At 35.3% G+C, this 18,330-nt stretch overlaps 1 protein-coding gene and 2 long non-coding RNA genes across 12 annotated transcripts in view; 1 reads left to right on the forward strand and 2 right to left on the reverse strand.

The window, feature by feature from the left end:
* The first annotated feature begins 832 nt into the window (after positions 1-832).
* Positions 833-6,430, forward strand: LOC137488257 (uncharacterized). Of its 4 annotated transcripts, XR_015514763.1 has the most exons (8): positions 833-938; positions 1,075-1,162; positions 1,897-1,980; positions 2,099-2,153; positions 2,253-2,328; positions 2,403-2,579; positions 2,915-3,912; positions 4,060-6,430. It is a non-coding gene; the product is annotated as an uncharacterized LOC137488257 (long non-coding RNA). The 4 variants fall into 4 exon arrangements; XR_015514761.1 differs by lacking the exons at positions 833-938; positions 1,075-1,162; positions 4,060-6,430 and adding an exon at positions 1,225-1,776 and having other exon boundaries at positions 2,915-3,825; XR_015514764.1 differs by lacking the exons at positions 833-938; positions 1,075-1,162; positions 4,060-6,430 and adding an exon at positions 1,269-1,443 and having other exon boundaries at positions 2,915-3,825.
* Positions 6,431-10,614: 4,184 nt separating this feature from the next.
* tspan9a (tetraspanin 9a) overlaps positions 10,615-18,330 on the reverse strand; it is a 390,559-nt gene continuing 382,843 nt past the window's right edge. For all 7 annotated transcript variants that reach the window (XM_087293026.1, XM_087293025.1, XM_087293028.1 and 4 more), the window contains one exon: positions 10,615-14,702. In XM_087293026.1, coding sequence (XP_087149152.1) covers positions 14,631-14,702 — 72 coding nt within the window. In that variant the 3' untranslated portion in view covers positions 10,615-14,630. The remainder of the gene's footprint in view (positions 14,703-18,330) is intronic.
* LOC147832755 (uncharacterized) overlaps positions 15,816-18,330 on the reverse strand; it is a 3,350-nt gene continuing 835 nt past the window's right edge. The window contains exons 1-3 of the long non-coding RNA XR_015514786.1: positions 16,308-18,330; positions 16,057-16,211; positions 15,816-15,841 (exon numbers count right to left, since the gene is read on the reverse strand). The exon at positions 16,308-18,330 is cut by the window's right edge and continues 835 nt beyond it. This is a non-coding gene — a long non-coding RNA (uncharacterized LOC147832755). The remainder of the gene's footprint in view (positions 15,842-16,056; positions 16,212-16,307) is intronic.

Consider the following 18,330-nt stretch of genomic DNA (forward strand, 5'->3'; position numbering starts at 1 on the left):
AGCCTCTAAAACAATAACTTAGCTTGTATACAGTACAAACGAAAAAGGCAGTACATAAAATTCTCACATGGCTTTGGGTTTCTTTTTCCATCTTAAAAGAACAATATGTATGATTCTTCATTAAAATAACCAAAAACCACTACAACAGTTATATATTTCACTTATATACTTACATTTTTCCAAATATTTTAAAGTACACTCTCAGAAAAAAAGGTACAATGAGGGTACAATTTTGTTCCTAGAGGGAACAAAATATAAAATTGTACCTTGAAAGGTCCCATATTGGTCCTTAGGGTACAATTTTGTACCCAAATGGGCTATAAAGGTACAAATGTCCAGATTTAGGTTTGAAAGGTACATTTTTGTACCTTTTATAGCACATTTGGATACAAAATTGTACCGTAAAGGACCAATTTGGCACCTTTAAAGGTACAATTATATATTTTGTTTCCCTATAGGAACAAAATTGTACCCTCAGCTCATGATAAGATCAAGACACTATATAACACTAATTTAAATGTATTAATACTAAACATTAATACTAAAATACATAATTTAAAAATATAATAAATAAATAAATTGATTGAATTAAATATTTTAATAATTAATTTTTTTCATGTATTTAAATTACATTTTTTCTCAAAAATGTTAATAATTTAATTTATAATTAAATGTAATTTTAATCATTAAAAACGTAAATACTGGTCTTTGCTTACTGTTTAAGTCCCTATAGTATATATGGGATGTAGAATAAGAACCATGCAGAGGGACAGCATATTCATACAGGTGGTGATGTTGCTGTCTCTTTAAGAATTTGGCTTGTTGAGACGTTATAGTAGTGTTTGTTACTGAGGCGGTCGGTCGAGTATGCTGGCTGTTTACACAGAACTTCGCACGCTTTTTAAAGAAAAGTCTATCTTGGAGTCCACACTTTTCAGGTAAGAATGTATTAAAGATATATTTTCAGTCTCATTTTTACATGTGAAGCCGTGTTCTGTTGATTTTGTCTGACTCTCTGGTATCGGCTTTCCCCCGCTTTGTGCTCCGGACTGGCTGGTGTACGTTGGCCTGCAGGATGGAGTTTGCTAAGATGTCTGCAGCTTATTAAAGAAGTTAATACAACGTGATATCGAAGTCACCGAGGGACATAACGTTATAGAAGGTAAGTACTATATGCTGTTAGTTTTCTCGGTGTAAAAGTTCCCTTTATCGCCTACGTTACGTATTCGCGCCTTATATGTTACGTTACGTTACTGCTTTATTAATAAGTGTTGCCACGGCGGAATATAATCGCAACCCAGATAGCAAAATACACTTGGGCCAGTTGCGGCTAGATTCTCGCCTGCCCGAGTCCGTCTGCTGTATCGTTACTCGGGCCAGATGCGGCGGCAGAAGCGAGCCGACGCTGCCGTAACCGTGCACCGGAATCGGGCCGTGAGTAATGTGCGGTGTGGCCCGGAGCTGGCGCGACTGAAGTCTTCATATACCTTGATACAAAACCTTTTGTTATTAATACTGGAATTTGTAATTATCGATAATGTTTTATATTTTGAGGCCATTTTCTAGCCACGGTTGACCGCGGAAATGTAATTTTAGACGGTTATATACACCGCCATTTTGTGAAGAAAAATCACAATTTTGTCACCGGCAAAGCGACTGATTATGTAAACGTGGCTAGTTACAAACGTGGCGTGTGTATGCTTGTACAAATCTTCGTTTCAGTATCTAAGTTACATTAATGTTGAGGAGTGTCCACAAACTCTCATGTCCAGAATTGTTGGTGCTTTACTATCGTTTAACGTTATACTTATATATAAATAAAATACTATAAATAAATAGTTATTGCTTTATCTTATTGCTTTCCTAAAGTTTATGAAGTTTCCAATTGTCTTTCAGGACAAGATTGAACAACATAATGCAGGCTAACAGCATTAGACCAATGAAGGCATGTCATATGAAAGCATGGCTCAGTTACAAGATGTAAGTATGTCTCATTATCCTTTACCATGGTTTTAATGGCTTACATACTATTTTAAATTTGTAGGTTTTTACTTACAAACAACAATAAATGTACACCCTGTTTATAATTATTTTCTAGGTTTTCATCGAAAGATGAGAGATCAACTGAAGAATGCTATGGATCTGACTCTAAGGTACTCTTTCTAAACTTTCTCCACTTGATTAATATTATTAAATTCTAGCTTTGGATGGATACCTTCATATTTGTTTGTATGCCACATCTTATGTTCCAGGAATTGATTTTACAGCAGCACTTCTCATGTTGCCAGCCTTGTTAAGCGAGACACTTCAACATTTCGTTGTGCTCTGGTGCGTATGTTGTTTTCTGTTTAGTATATGCTGTGATAAATGCATTTTATAATGCTTGATATTCTTTATATTAGGATGACGCAGTGGGTAGTGCTGTCACCTTACAGCAAGAAGTTCGCTGGTTCGAGCCTCGGCTGGGTCAGTTGGCATTTGTGTGAGGAGTTTGCATATTCTTCCAGTGTTCGTGAAGGTTTCCTCCAAGTGCTCCGGTTTCCCCACAAGTCCAAAGACATGCGCTATAGCTGAATTTGGTAAGCTTATTTGTCTGTAGTGTATAAATGTGTGTGTGAATAAGTGTGTCTGGATGTTTCGTAATACTGGGTTGCAGCTGGAAGGGCATCTGCTGCATAAAACATATGCTGGATAAGTTGGTGGTTCATTCCACTGTGGCGACCCCAGATTAATAAAGGGACTAAGCCGAAAAGAAATTGAATGAATGAATGAAATTTATATTAGTCTTTTAATCTGTGATACTTTTTTTTTAATCAGTGAATATTAATTATTTTACTTTCTATGCATGTTGATTTTCTCTTCATCAGTGATAGAGTGACTGATATTAATGTAATTATTGCTTTGTCATTTACAGTGAACCATCTTCACCACATCCAACAGTTCAAGTACAGGAGGAGGCCACCGACTGGACAACTGTGTTAACAAGACGAGTCACGGCAGTCTTCAGAGTTGATGGGATTGCGATTGGCCGGGCTAATGATGTGGACGAATATACATTTTTGACATATCCATCTTATAAGAAGAACACCTTGATGTTTCTGCTGTGGAATGTTTTGAATGAACGGTGGACGGTGACAAGCCTCGATCTACTCCAGTTACCAGAGTGATCAACCTTGTTTTTTGTTTCTCTACATGCTCTTGGGATAATCACAATCATCAAGTTAATCCAGCACACTGCTATCATTCATGCATAAAGCAAATTTTTAAATAACTTGTGGTCCTAATGACTATCAAAGAACATTTTCCAGATATGAGTGCTTCACATGTCATGTTTATCAAAAGCATAAACACATATTGTGTTACAACAAATTACAACTCCACTTGAGGATGATGAGGAGTAATCTACTGGTGTTGAGGAAGAGGCTACTGATGTATTTGGTTTTCTGCACTGTTGAAGCAATTTATAGAGAAAGTTTGCCTTCAATCTGAAATACAGAGAAAATTTTGATGACAAATTATTTATTATGACCGAGTATTCTGACTAAAGACAAATACTTTGGACTTTATAAAGTGAAGTACTTGATGTAGCCTGTGTAATGTGTTTATAAATCTTAAACAGTATTCTTGTGGTCTTTGTATTAAGGGTAGGTTATATACTGTACAGTGAGTGAACAATTTTTATTTGTTTTCTAAATTGTTCTTTTTACTGTTTTACATGTCTGCTTTATATTTACTGTGTAATTTTATTTCTTGACACATTCAGTTGTGAGTTGTAATGAAATATTTCTACATTAATAAATAAAAATGGACATCTGCGAACCAAAATATTTTATTTATTTATTTGTGCATGCAGTCACCAAAGGATCAAAATGCCTGGGTCAGTACCCTGAAAATGCTATATAATATAAAAAGGTACATTTTTGTACCTTCGGTGGGGGTACAAAATTGTCCCTTAAAGGGTACAAATGTAGAAGGTACAATTTTGTACCTTTAAATAGAGGTACAAATTTGTACCCTTAAGGGTACCACCCCAGTGACGGGCCATTTGTACCCTAAAAGGTACAATTTTGTACCTTTTTTTCTGAGAGTGTATGTCAAAATCCAGAGGAAAAAACACCATTTTAACTAGTGACTTGGACCATGTCCTGTATGGCTATGCTAATATTGTGACACCCACGATTTCTAGTTTGGTTTTATTGGGAAAAAACGTCTGTACCTTTACTTCAATCCAAAGCTACCATACAATATATAATACAAATTAGCAAAATGCTAACAAGCTGCTAACCTGGATTAAAAAAGGAACGCGTATCAGTTTGCATGATATGTCATCACTAACATTTTATCACGTTGCAAACAGGATTTAACACAATGCTAGCAATGTTTCTTTTTTATTTAAAGCCTCTGAAACAATAAATAAGCTGGTATACAAATGAAAAAGGCAGTAAATAACATTCTCACAGGGGATTTGGGTTTGGCAACACTTTCCTTTATTTAAAAAATAGTAGGATTTGAAGAATGCAATTTAGTGCACCACCTAATATATTTATAGTGCTTTACATGTAGCAAAATACTCCACAGGACAAATCTGGGTTCACAAGATATCTGATAACTGCCACTCATCAGGACACTACATTAAACACACCACTCAAGAGCATACGTTTCTACAGCTTGTATATGCAGTTTAGTGGCGGTGGTGGTTAGAATGGCATTACAAAAATACAGATATGACTGAATAACTTTGTATTCTTTTACCTCATTGAACCAAATTAATATAATATGGCAGTGTCTGTAAATGGGAGGGAAAATGCAAACAAATCAATAATTAATTTAGCTGTGCTGTCAATAGATCGCCAATAGAATATTCCTGCTTCATGAAATACTGCCAACATGTAATTCAGATTCCCAACATTTATGTCTTTAACAGGTACAAAACAATGATAAAAATAAACATTACAACACCATGAATTGGGTACAAATTAGCTTCAAAGAAAAACAAATCCCAAAATATACAATCAGATGGCATGGATGTGCAAGCTTTCAGATGTTCTGGGGGTATGGATTTTTCAATCTGTGCCATCTTCAATATACATATAAGGAGATTACCCACATAACAAAATATCTCTGGCCCAGCTCTGGTCCACTTAATCAGCTTTTGCTTGGCTCACATGCTGCAGTGAATTACGGTACATGACTGGACCAAGTCTGGCTTCCAGACAAAGGGCCAAATATGGACCATATCTGGCCAAGTTAATAACCCATAACTGTGCCTAAACTGAGCCAGATATGTTGGTGTGTCAAAACTGCAAAGATAGTGCCACCTCTGCCAAACCCAGGCCATGTTTGGCCATCATGCTGTGTGCCAGTGACGGAAGAATGCCTGCTGTGCCAGATTTATGCCAAACCTGGGCCAGAATTCTTTGCTACCTGTGTATTTAGCATTGGGCAGTTCATTATTAATAAACTTTACTGACAATCTTCTTTCAAATAGTTAAAAACCGTAATCTATGTGCTGTGTTTATAATGTTCACCCGACATAAGTTAATTCTAATCTGACAACAACAAAAATAGCAGAGAACAAACACATTTAGAAAAACTAAAGGTTTATAATGCAAAATCAATGAATTTTTAGCACACCCTTGAATTCGATAAATGACAAAATATATGATACAAAAACAATGACGACCTACAACAATGAACGATGTACAAAAATAGGAACTAAAAAAATGACATGAAATCCCTTGTGTTAGAGATTCTCTTGCACCTTTAGATGTTTAGACACATTTAGACAGTTAGAAAATAGCAATATCAATGCATATTAAACAGATATGCCCCAGATGTCAAACACATTTGCAACGGTTTATGAGATGATCCGTACTGAAATGTTTACATGCATTAAGCTTGACACAAATGCATTGAAAAACCCACAAAATAACAAGAGAAAAAAGAAAGAAAATTGTTAATGTCAAGCTGCTGCTGGTTGAAAGTTATAGTGTCAACTTAACATCAGACAATTTCAGGATTTAATACACAACGTAGCCTATAACATGTGTGGGGAAAAAATCGGTATTGTATATACATAAGTATATACGTTTAGAAGAATAACAAAGGAGAGTCATCTTTTAAAACTCAAAACGTTGGAACAAAGACCAAGACATCTTTTCAAACTCAAACAATTCCTAACCTTGGAAAGCTTGAAGGATTAGTTCACAGGATGCAATTTTGCAGCCAAAGTTTGTAAATCAGTCAGATAAGAGAGCTGGACGACGTCACTGAAGTTTAGCGTGTTGGGGTTAGAGATACACCAAACAGATGGAGCGCATCGCTGCAAACCTAATCAAAGCTAGTATTGACCAACTCCACAGTGTTCTTGAAGATAAAATGGATTTGAAGCAGGACCACCAGGCGCAACACACACACACACACACACACACACACACACACACACACACACACACACACACACAAAAAACATTTTCATTCACGATGATAATGTTGACTGTGTGCCTACTGGAGCCAATCTTACATATTACAGAACGTTCTTGTATTATTTGGGTTTGCTAGCAATAGTGAACATGCTGGGTTGATTGAAAAAAGCTGTAGATTTCAGTCTTCTTCATAAACACCTTGTAAATTTAGACACCCTTAAAGTGATAGTTCATCCAGAAATTAAAATTCTGTCATCATTTATTCATCCTCCACTGTTTCAAACTGGTTTGAGTTTATTTTTTCTATTTCTGGTTTGAGTTTTATCATCTGCTGAACACAAAGAAAGATACTGAAGAAGCACTATCCTGCCTGCCTGAATTACTGGAATGTTGGAAAATTCGAAATATAACAGCTTCTTTTTCATCGTAAGCTTTTTTTGACACGATCTATTTTGTAAAAATCCCTTTAGAAATAAGGATGAATTGAAAATATTAAAAGCAGCCACTGGCTTCTATATATTTTTTTCTTTCTATTATGATTGTCGGTGGTTCTTTTTTTATCCAAATTTTTCGAAACATCTTGTTTTGTGTTCAACAAAAGAAAGGTATTCTTGAGTGAGAGTTAAGAATGAGAAAATATTCACTTTTTGGCCAACCATAAAACTATTGATAACCAACTCAATGCCGCTGCAAAACTTTTTGATTTAAAGGCCAATTTGTATGAATTCGTACAATCTAATTCGTGCAATTTAGTATGATTTGCTCATCACCCAATGACGGTTGGGTTTAGGGGTGGGGTTCAGTTAATAGTACTATAGTAACCTGTTATGTAGTAGAATGTACTCTGAATTACAATTTTTTTATTTGTAATTTGGGAGAAATGTTATAGTTTGAGACTTTTATATGAAAACAACAAATATTAATATTATTCTAAAACCCATACCCAATTAATCCAGAGAAAATTTATATTTTCAAGTGGTCTCTTAAAGGCATAGTTCACTCAAAAATGAAGAAGAACAGAGAGAAAAAAACGTAAATGGTGTAAATTGTTATAGTCAACTTCCATATTATTTTTGGTTTTCTATTATGAATGTCAATGGTTGTTTGCATTTCCTCTAAATTTGTCTAAATATCTTGTTTTGTATTCATCAAATGAAAAAATTTCTTGAGTGCGAGCAAATAGGAAATGTTTTCGGCCAACCATGAGAGACTCTTGATTAAGAGTTTATTGACTAAAACAAATGCAGGTTGGGACTATATTTCTGCCCATATGGTATATTTGTATAGGTGAATTTTGCCATATTGTATCCCGACAGTGCTCCCTAAATGACCAAATGAAATAACTGGTTTAACAGTTACTATGATTTAGCAATGGCTGCGAAACTAATCTAAATTACAATATTTTTATTTGGAATTTGGGAGAAATATTACAGTATGAAACCTTTATATGATAAAAACAAATATTAATATTATTCTCTAACTCATACCCAATCAATCTAGAGAAAATTAGTATTTTCAAGTGGTCTCTTAAACGGATAGTTTAGACAAAAATGAAAATTCTGCTATCATTTTCTCACCTTTTGCTTATTCCAAATAATTTTTTTTCTGTTTAGCACAAAATATCAATATATATAAATAATCGAAAACTGTAATTATTGACCTCCGTACTAGGACAAACACTTACTAGGGACATCATTGAAACCCAAACTAGTTTGGAACGAGTAAAAGGTGAGTAAATGTTGACAGAATATTTGGGAGAACTATGCCCTTTTTTGTCATAGTCATAAAAAGAATATGCAAAAAAAAAGAAAGAAGAATAGAGAGAAAAAAAATAAATGGTGTCAATTTTTGGCTTCATGTTCACTTTGAAAAGTGAATGAAGTTGGAAGCGTCTCAATCATCAACCTCCTTCAAAACAAAATAAACACAGGTGACTCTTTTAGCACAGTACAGTGACAGAGTTCCTACACTCATCCAGAGTTGCTTTCTTTCCCCTCCATTTCATCTAAGGATGAATGTCAGAAGTAGCCGTCACTTCTGGTCCCAACTGTTTCTTAATCTGAATCAATTTCTGGAAACCACAGTAAACAAAGTTTGTGTCAGCGAGTGTGTTGAAGGGCAGAGAAGTGTTATTATTTTTCTCTCCATCTCGAGTGCTCTATTATGTCCCTCTCGGTCACACATAAACGATGTTCGGGCTCTTAAAGGATGACGAGTGGTCTCGGTGACGGACTGGATTGGAGACCATCCGGTGACCCCACTCTCAGCCATCATCTACCGCTCAGTGATTTAAACCCATGAAAACCATCTGCTGGTAAACACACTTTCACTTCCGAACGTCACCGTCAAGATGCATTTCCTCTGAACTGAGTCCCTTTAGGCCGTGTGATACCGAAGCATTATCACTTCATTCAGCAGGAATGTAAGCGCTCCATCCCTGATGCTTGAAACTAAAAGACAGATGGAGAGACAGAAAAGAGCAGAGAAAGACAGAAAAAATAGCACAGGGCATAAAAGCTGAGGCGTGCGGAAACAGAAACACTGCAGATGCGCTTTCTTGAGATGAATTATTGCTGGTGGATTAAAGTCTACTAACTAGCTCTACAACTGGGATTGTATTGTACTGTAAACTTATTTTATATTGCGCAATGAAGCAGTAATGACAATGTTCTAATCCAGGCTCATTGGAATTTTTTTTTTGTAAAAATGAAAATATGTTGCTTTGGGCACATTTAACCCAGGCCGATTGTTGATACGTACCTCTGTCTACATTTCTATGGACAAGAATTATTGCAGTTAATTCTTCCTAAAATTTCCTAAAATATGCATCAGAGACATATTATTCATGTACACGTCCACGAAAACAGTCCAAATACATGTGAAGTGCATGTGTGTGAATGAGAGTGTATGGGTGTTTTCCAGTAATGGGTTGCACCTGCTGCGTAAAACAGTTGGCGGTTTATTTTGCTGTGGCGACCCTTGATAAATAAAGGAACTAAGCCAAAGGAAAATGAATGAATGAATGAATTAATTAATTAATCATTTTTAAAAATGCACATTTTAGATCTCAGAAATGTGTCATTAGCTATGTTTCCATCGAAATATGTGAATTAAATTTATGCAATAAAATGGAAAATCGAGTAAAACACGTGCAAATAAAGCAGTGTTTCCATCCAGTGAGTCAGAGAGAACAAAATCGTTACTTTCTAATTTAACTTGCACCAAATAGTAAAATGTCCATGAGAATATGGGACTTGACGTGCAATGACCTAAACCCAACCAATAGTGTTTGACGAGTAACGAGAAAAGTGCTTCTTCAAAAGCGTTTCTTTTAACGATTAAACTGCACCACGTCTGCATACATATGCGGCGAGCTACTGGGCAATCTAGTAACACCAGAAAAGCCATCCATACAAAGGTGAGCAGTCAGCTAGTAGCACAAAAAGAAGCCGTCGGCGGCATCATATCGCCCCCTAGTGTTTGTTTTACCTCTATCTACATAATTTGCGCTTTTCAGAAATGCAGACAGGGGTACGTATCCACAATGAGTCTGTGTTGGGTACATATCAGATAACATGTTTACGCGCTGTCTACTTTTTTTTTTTGCAAATTTGAATACATTAACATTTTTTAAAAAAATGCGTCAGATACATGTTCTTCTGGTACACAATCATAAAAATAGTCCAGATTTATGTGATATTGGTGCATTGAATAAGCTAAATTGGTCATAGTGTATGTGTGTGAATGCAAGAGTCCATGGGTGTTTTCCAGTAATGGGTTGCAGAAGGGCATCTGCTGCGTAAAACAAATGCTGGATGAGTTGTCAGTTAATTTAATTAATCTATGGCGACCCTAGGTAAATAAAGGGAATAAGCTGAAGGAAAATGAATGAATGAATGAATGAATGGGTAAAATAATTGTATCATTTTTAAAAACTGTGCACATTTTAAATCTCCTAAATGTGTCATTAGCTTTGTTTCCATCCAAAGACGTAAATTAAATTTATACGCAAAACTGGAATATTGCATAAAACACGTGCTAATAAAGCCCCGTTTCTATCCAATGAGTCAAAGAGAACAAAATTGCCACTTCGTAATTTAACTGGCGGCAAATATGGGACTTCTTGTGCAATGACCTAAACCCAACCAATAGTGTTTAACGAGAAACGAGAAAAGTGCTTCTTCAATAGGATTTCTTTTAATGAGAACTTGAACTTTTGTGTGGAACTGTGCTTCAATGAACTTGAATCAAAGTACAATGCATTACAAGGTGAGCTACCAAGCGAACTGACCAAACCAGAAAAAAAAAAAAAATTAAATCCATATGGAGATTGATGGATGAGGTAAATGTATTCGATTATACATTATAAACGTTACGTTGTTTTGTGATTTTTATTTGGTGTTGTGCAAAGAACTGTGTGAAAATAATGTTTTATTTGTCAATAATGTAATTATAACTAGCGTAAAAATTTGTTGGTGCCATACTGCCCTATAAAGTTACTAACAAAATGCAGTCAAACATATGCTGAAGTACATTTGTACAGCTTCCCAAAAATGTCGGCTGAAGCACATATTCAAATGAGCCTGTGTTAAAACGTTCACAGTTCTCTCTCGAGGACTTCCTACATTAAATAAAATAGCATTCATTCAAAAATAAAATCTCTATAGATTTCTATGGCTTCATGTCACTCTGCAGCCTGCGATTATCTTCCGCGGGGCACAAAAGGAGAACAGATCAACAATTTAAGTCATTATCTCTGCTGTGTGTAATACGCGCCCACAGAACTCGTCAGAAAGGTCAGAACATTTCTGCACAAATAAAACGCCCATCAATCATTAAGTTCTATAATTTGCCGTGTTTAAATCCCTCTTGCCCTCCTTGGCATCACATATATAAATGTTAAAAGTCTGCGTCGCATTCAGTAATGAGACTCTCAAGGACCAAAGATCATTCCAGTCAACTCTTCAAGAAAAAAAGAAAGTTCTTTACTGGCAACCAGATCTCTTTCTGATTCTGATTGGTCAATCACAGCATTTCAATGTATGTTTTTTTTTTCCTGCAAGTTTTACGCCTAATTAAAAACTTGAATTATTAAATTATTATAAATTATTACAAACCAATGTTTTGTGTCTGAAAATAATCATGTAATAAGCAGAGTACTAGTATCTAGTAATCTAGTTAGTTGTTTTTGCAGAATAAAGCACCTTCAGTCTTTATCTGTCAGGATTTATTCTGCAGGAACAATTGGATGTAGATTTAGAGTATCCCTTATGTAATGATCCTTGGTGTTTGTTCTAAAAGCTGCTCATGAAAAGGCTATTTTGAGAAGCCAATATGGTTTTTCTATGGTATCACTTCTCCCAACATGACAATTACTGTAAGAGTGTAGTGTAGGATAGTCTTGTTTCTTTCTAGAATTTTAAAGCATCTGGTCTCCTTTTGTTATGAGCTGCAAAATATGCTTTGGTATTCATTTGAGTAAAGAAAGTTAGGTTTAGAAATCATGAAGAGAAGTATGAGCCTGAATTTTCATTGTTCGTTAAATTCTTTAAGGGTATGTCAACATGATAAAGACTTACTAAGAAAGGAAATGTTGCCCTCTGCGTTTTTAAAAAGTTTTGCATTCAGATGTTGCAAGTTTTGGATTAAGATGCTGTTAAAAGGTCACACTTTAAATAATGTTTCATTAGTTAATTACTTTTTTGGTAACCTATTACCATTGATGTCTTTATAAAAAAAAAACTGCCCTTCATTGTCTATACCAGTGTTTTTTAAATATGTTTCTCAACCACGTTCTTGGAGGACCAACAACACTGCATGTTTTGGATGTCTCCTTTGTCTGTCACACCCATTACAATTCTTTCAGTCTCTGCTAATGAGCCGATGATCTGAATCAGGTGTGTTTGGTTAAGGAGACACTAGCTGCAACCCCCACTATACACTCTGCTCTTATTCACTACGTACTTGTGCACTTACACACTCAACAGCACATATAGCACATAATACATATAGTGTTTAACAAAATGGAAATTCAAACTGTTTCCCCGATGATGTTTGTCGATTGCCAAATTAGTGAAATAAGGCCCCGTTTACACTGTCAGGCTTTGATGCCCAATTCTGATTTGATTTCCTATATCTGTTTTTTTTTTTTTGCCTGTCCGTTTACACGTTTTAATTGTGACCCATATCCAATTCATGTGTTTACACTTGCCATACCATTTACGATGTTGCGCATGCTTAAAAGCGGGTTCTAGCATCTGTGCCACGCTAGCCACGATGGAAGAAATTGTCTTGTTATTCACTCTGCGAAATATGCGAAGTGTAGTTTAAGCAGTGAATGGTTCAGTCCAGATTTACCCCCACGTAGTTTATGCAATGGTATAGCCATGATGTCTGTGTGTAGTTGAAGATGTAGCCTTTGCCTTTGTGCGCACTGGTGTTAGAGAGAATAAAGTTGTTCTGCATGTAGCCCGCAGTGCATGTATTAATATCGATAAAAAGCAAAAGTTACAACACGAAGTTCACCCAACTTTAAAATGAGCGGAGGTTAGAAAGGGCCGTCATCACTGCTAGCACCGACTATATGGTGTCCTCCACCATTCAGAGGAATTTGTGGGTACGAGAGAGGTCTCAGGTCTGGTGGAAGCAAATTGTGGCGAATAAATTCTTACCTCATCCGTGTTTCCTCTGTTGTTGTTTACCACGTTGGCGTCTCCACACATGCTCTTTCTTCTGTGTCATTAAACCACGGACAAGCACCACATTGTTGCAAGTTTAATAACATGGAATGCCTCAATAAATCCGATCTGCCTGTTTACATGACAGTCGCATTTCCGATTTATATCTGATTTATTTCCACATATGAAGGAGGCCTGAAACTGATCTCTGAATATCCGAATCCATGGGTTTTTTTCATGTTTTTTTTTACGGTCATAGAACAGATCCGATCTGTCACATATAAGCAAAAAATCGGAATTGGGTCACATTTAACTGGCAGTGTAAACAGAGCCAAAATGTCCAAACTACCAAATAACACCTGTGATGAGTATAACTGCATTCACCATCGGGAGGTGTTACAATCCCCATCGTAAGGTAATTTAGCTTTCGCAATCCAAAATAAATAAAATAATCCAACGTCTGGGCCCAAAAGTTCCACCTCTTCCGCTACGTGGGCAAAGCCGTGGCCATTGAGTGCGTGAAGTGTCCAACATTACACACTTTTAGAGTACTATTCGTTTTATACAAAAAAATGGCGCAAAATAGTGCATAAGCATGTGATTTGGGACGCATCTATTGAAAATGTGCAGAGCTGGTGGTCCTCCAGGAACGTGGTTGAGAAATACTGGACTACGCTACTGTTTCAGCAGCAGTTCGGCCAAAATGAGCTTTTAGTATGGGTGATTTTTACACGAGAGGAAAAGCTAGCAAATCAGACGCTCCATGTTTGATGTATCATACTGACGTACATCATTACTGATGGTTCTCAACATAATAAAACTGTCAACGCTTTTTGATGCATCCTCAAATCATAACTCTATAAACATAACAAGATGCTCGAGTTTCAACACACACTGACAAACCTAGATTCCTGGTCATACCTCACACACTCTTATACCGGCTTTCTTCAGTCCATAGGTGCACAGAAATGACGATCATGGGGACAATTTCATTATAAAAACAAACAAAGAAACAAACAAAAAGAGTCTTAAGCCAAAATGACAACGTTTTCCGTCTCGTACAAAACCGCGTCATGCTAAAGTGGAGCTGTTTGTCATTTACACCATCGATGGAGATGAAGATAAGCTTTTTCAAAAAAGTCTCCAGTCTGATGTCTTCGCTCTGGGTGGAAAGATTTACGGTATTAGTAAAAGTCACGCAGTTTGTCGTCATTATTCTCCATCCTGCAGTCGTTAGTTAGTTCAAGCACAAAATAAAGGTTTTAGAGGAGATGAAGCAAGTCAGAAGCCTCACAGGGGAGGATGATGGCCGAAAGAGCCGCTCTTTTCTGTCTTTGGCAGGGAGAAAGAGCGGACTGGAGACGGCCCTTGACTGAAGTCTATACAGGATGGTTTAAGCTTGGGAATTAATGGGAAGAGTTGGCCGAGTTGGGTTGGCCGGTGGGGAGAGTTAGATACAAGGGGAGGAAGAGTTCTCCACAGTTTGTCCCATAATGCACCAGGGCTCCTCCCTTGAGAAACGGCCTCGTTAGGCGTCATACTTTTTCCCGCTTCTGTGGATCTGATGGAACAGTGTCATGGAAAAGGCCATTCCCAGGAGCTGAAATGACAAAATTCAGGAGAAAGGTTAACATGACATATACTGCATGCAGGTCAGCAAACAGATAGGTTTGAGAGAAAGAGAGAGAGAGAGAGAGAGAGAGAGAGAGAGAGAGAGAGAGAGAGAGAGAGAGAGTGAGAGAGAATTTACTGTTTATGTTTTTTACTATTTACACTACGATGCTTTTCACTTCTAACTGTGTTTTACAATTTCTTTACTACTAACTGTTTTATGATTTATTTACTGTGTTTACAATGCTTTCTACAGCTATTTACTTTGTTTACAATGTTTTTTACTACTATTTACTGTTTTAATGTTTTTTTACTACTATTTACTCTTTACAATGTTTTTTACTACTAATTTACTGTTTCCGATGTTTTTTACTACTGTGAACTGTTTACAATGTTTTTACTACTATCTACTGTTTACGATGTTTTTTTACTACTATTTATTGTTTAAAATGTTTTTTTACTACTATTTACTGTTTATGAAGTTTTTTTTACTACTATCTACTTTTTACAGTGTTTTTTACTACTATCTACTGTGTATACAATGTTTTTTTTACAACTATCTACTGTTTACAATGTTTTTTTACTACTATTTACTGTGTTTGTGTTTTTTTACTACTATTTATGGTTTACAATATTTTTACTGCTATTTACTGTGTTTACAATGTTTTTTTTACAACTACTACTGTTTGTAATTTTTTTATTACTAATTACTGTTTACATTGTTTGTTTTACAACTATTTAATGTGTTTACAATGTTTTTTTTACTACTACTACTGTTTACCATTTTTTACTATTATTAACTGTGTTTTTTACTACTATTTACTGTTTACGGTGATTTACTACTAACTGTTTACAATGTTTTTTACTATTTACAGATTACAATTTTTTTACTACTATTTACTATGTTTACGATGTTTTTTACTACAATTTACTGTTTGCAATGTTTTTTTACAACTTTTTACTGTTTGCAGTTTTTACTACTATTTACTGTTTGCGATGTTTTTTTACTACTATTTACTGTTTGCAATGTTTTTTACTACTATTTACGGTGTTTATGATGTTTTTTTTACTACTAATTGTTTACAATATTTTATTACTATTTACTGTGTTTACAATGTTTTTTTACTTCTACTGCTACTACTACTATTTACCGTTTTTTCAACTACTACTTACTGTATTGTGTTTTTTAATATTGTGTTACTATTTACTGTTTACAATGTGTTTTTACTACTATTTACTGATTATAATGTTGTTTTAGTACTACTACAACTACTTATTGTTTTTTTACTACAACTACTTACTGTTTAAGATTTATTTTGCTACTAACTGAGTTTACGATGTACCACTATTTACTGTTTATGATGTTTTTTTGCAACTGTGTTTTGCGATGTCTTTTTACTACTACTTACTCTGTTTACGATGTTTTTTTTTACAACTATTTAATGTTTACGAGGTTTTTTTACTACTAATTGTGTTTTATGATTTTTTTTACAACTACCTACTGTGTTTACGATGTTTTTTACTACTATTCACTGTTCACGATGTTTGCTTGTTTTTTACTAACTGTGTTTTACGATGTTTTTTTTACTACTACTTACTGTGTTTACAATGTGTTTTTTACATTGTACATTGGACATATTGCTATTGAAACAGACAATGGGCTAGTTAAAAAAAGCCATTCTGCTGCCAAATAGCGTCTGTGCCTACTGATAAGAATGCAAATGCAATTGTGCATTATATCATGAAATAGTCAGATAAAATAATTATTTATACAAATTTATCAATAGCTTTAGTTAAATTTTGTAGGAAATGCATTTTGTAAAAGTAGATTAGATGAGATGCGTGAGCAACTAGTCCCACACTCAGGAGTTGTTTGAGATATACATATGAAATATAACAACATATGAATAATGTATTTAGATGTGTTCTCCATAGAACAAGCTACGGTTTAATAATTGACTTTGATTTATTGAATTATTCGAAAATGTTTCACACCTGAGCTGGTGATGCTGTTATACCTTCTTATAATTAAATGGAGTTCATTATTTCTTACTTAATCTGTGAACATTGACACTGTTGTTTTTTGCAACACAAAAATGTTGTTAGCTATACAAAATATAAAGAGACCACAAGTTTCTTTGGATTTACTAGGTATAGGTTTGAGTAAATATTAATATTAATTTTGATTTTATATAGGTTTGATCAATTGACACTTATTTTAAACTTTTTTATTTAACTTTAAATAAAAGAAAACATTGTCATTTAGAGCATCAAGTCTTGAGGAATTCCTCCAAATATAGATATAATATATTATGTTTTATTCGCATGTCTAAAAAAATGAATAGAAATACCTGAAAACGTGGCACATTTTATGAAATTACATCTCTAAATGATAACATTATATTTTAAATTTAGAACAAATGTAATGTTCTTCTGTTAATTATAAAAACTTTACATACAAAAAGGCCATCAGCTATAGAGATGAATGAAATTGCTAGCTGTTAGTTTTCTCTCAGTATAACAGACCTTACCAGAAAAATTTAGCTAATTTAGTTTTCTGGTTATAAAAAAAAAACGTCTGGAAAACAGTCTAGCATCATTCATAGAGGTAAATGGAAAATGTTGTGGAAATATCCTGCATCTTTGAAGTTCATTTTTAGATTCCTCCTGATACATCAAACGCTCAGCGGTGGTCGACAATCCACAGTCATTATCTGAAAGCTGCAGAAGCGCACCGTTTTTATCACATGAGCGGGACGCGTGTGTGTGTGGATTAAATCAGATTCTCTTTAAAGGTTCTTCTTTACACTATGAATTCCCCCAGACGCTGAACTGTAAATCTTGGCACACTCTCACACCTCTAGCAGCATCTGACAAGTAGAGATGTGCTGCGGTCCAAACCCATAGGGACACCACTGCTTTCAGAAACCACATGTACTTAAGAGAAAGAACTACAGCACACTAACTGAAAACTATATGGAATTTGAGCTTTCTGAACATTGTGACTTTGTAATACCATGGTAGTCTAAATGAACACTGCTGTGCATTTGCTGTGCATTTGCAACAGTTCTGTCTGGTTCTTGAATCTGATTGGCTGATAGCCGTGCAATATTTCGCCAGTAACATCACACAAAAGCCTCTTCACCCTTCACCTCTGTGTAGTACTCCGCCCACATACCGCCAGCAACAGAGAGACGCTACAGTTTGACAAATATTACTGTTGTTAGACAACACAATGTACTTTTGAGGCTTTTTAGTCGAGAATGTAGTTGTTTAGATTGCAACTATGCAGTTTATTTGTTAGAATAGAGCCTTTTTTAAAATATTTACAATTTCTAAAAGAGCTGGTCGGCGACGATTGACGTTTTCTATCCACAAGATGGTGACAGCCCTTACGCTTAGAAGATATAACAGTCAGATTTAACTACAGCAGATCATATCAATATTAAACTGGTAAGCACACCTGCCAACACTTCCGTTTTCCATGGGAGTATCCCGTATTTCAGACCAGTCTCCCGCAACCATCCCGTTTTTATTTCATCCTAAAAAACTCTTAAAATTTCACCCACCCCCCTCTTTGGTACAGTCTGTAAACTAAACTTACACGGGTTGCCAAC

This window comes from Danio rerio, chromosome 18 (assembly GCF_052040795.2).
Source record: "Danio rerio strain M-AB ecotype USA chromosome 18, GRCz13ab, whole genome shotgun sequence".
NCBI classification, from domain to species: Eukaryota; Metazoa; Chordata; class Actinopteri; order Cypriniformes; family Danionidae; genus Danio; species Danio rerio.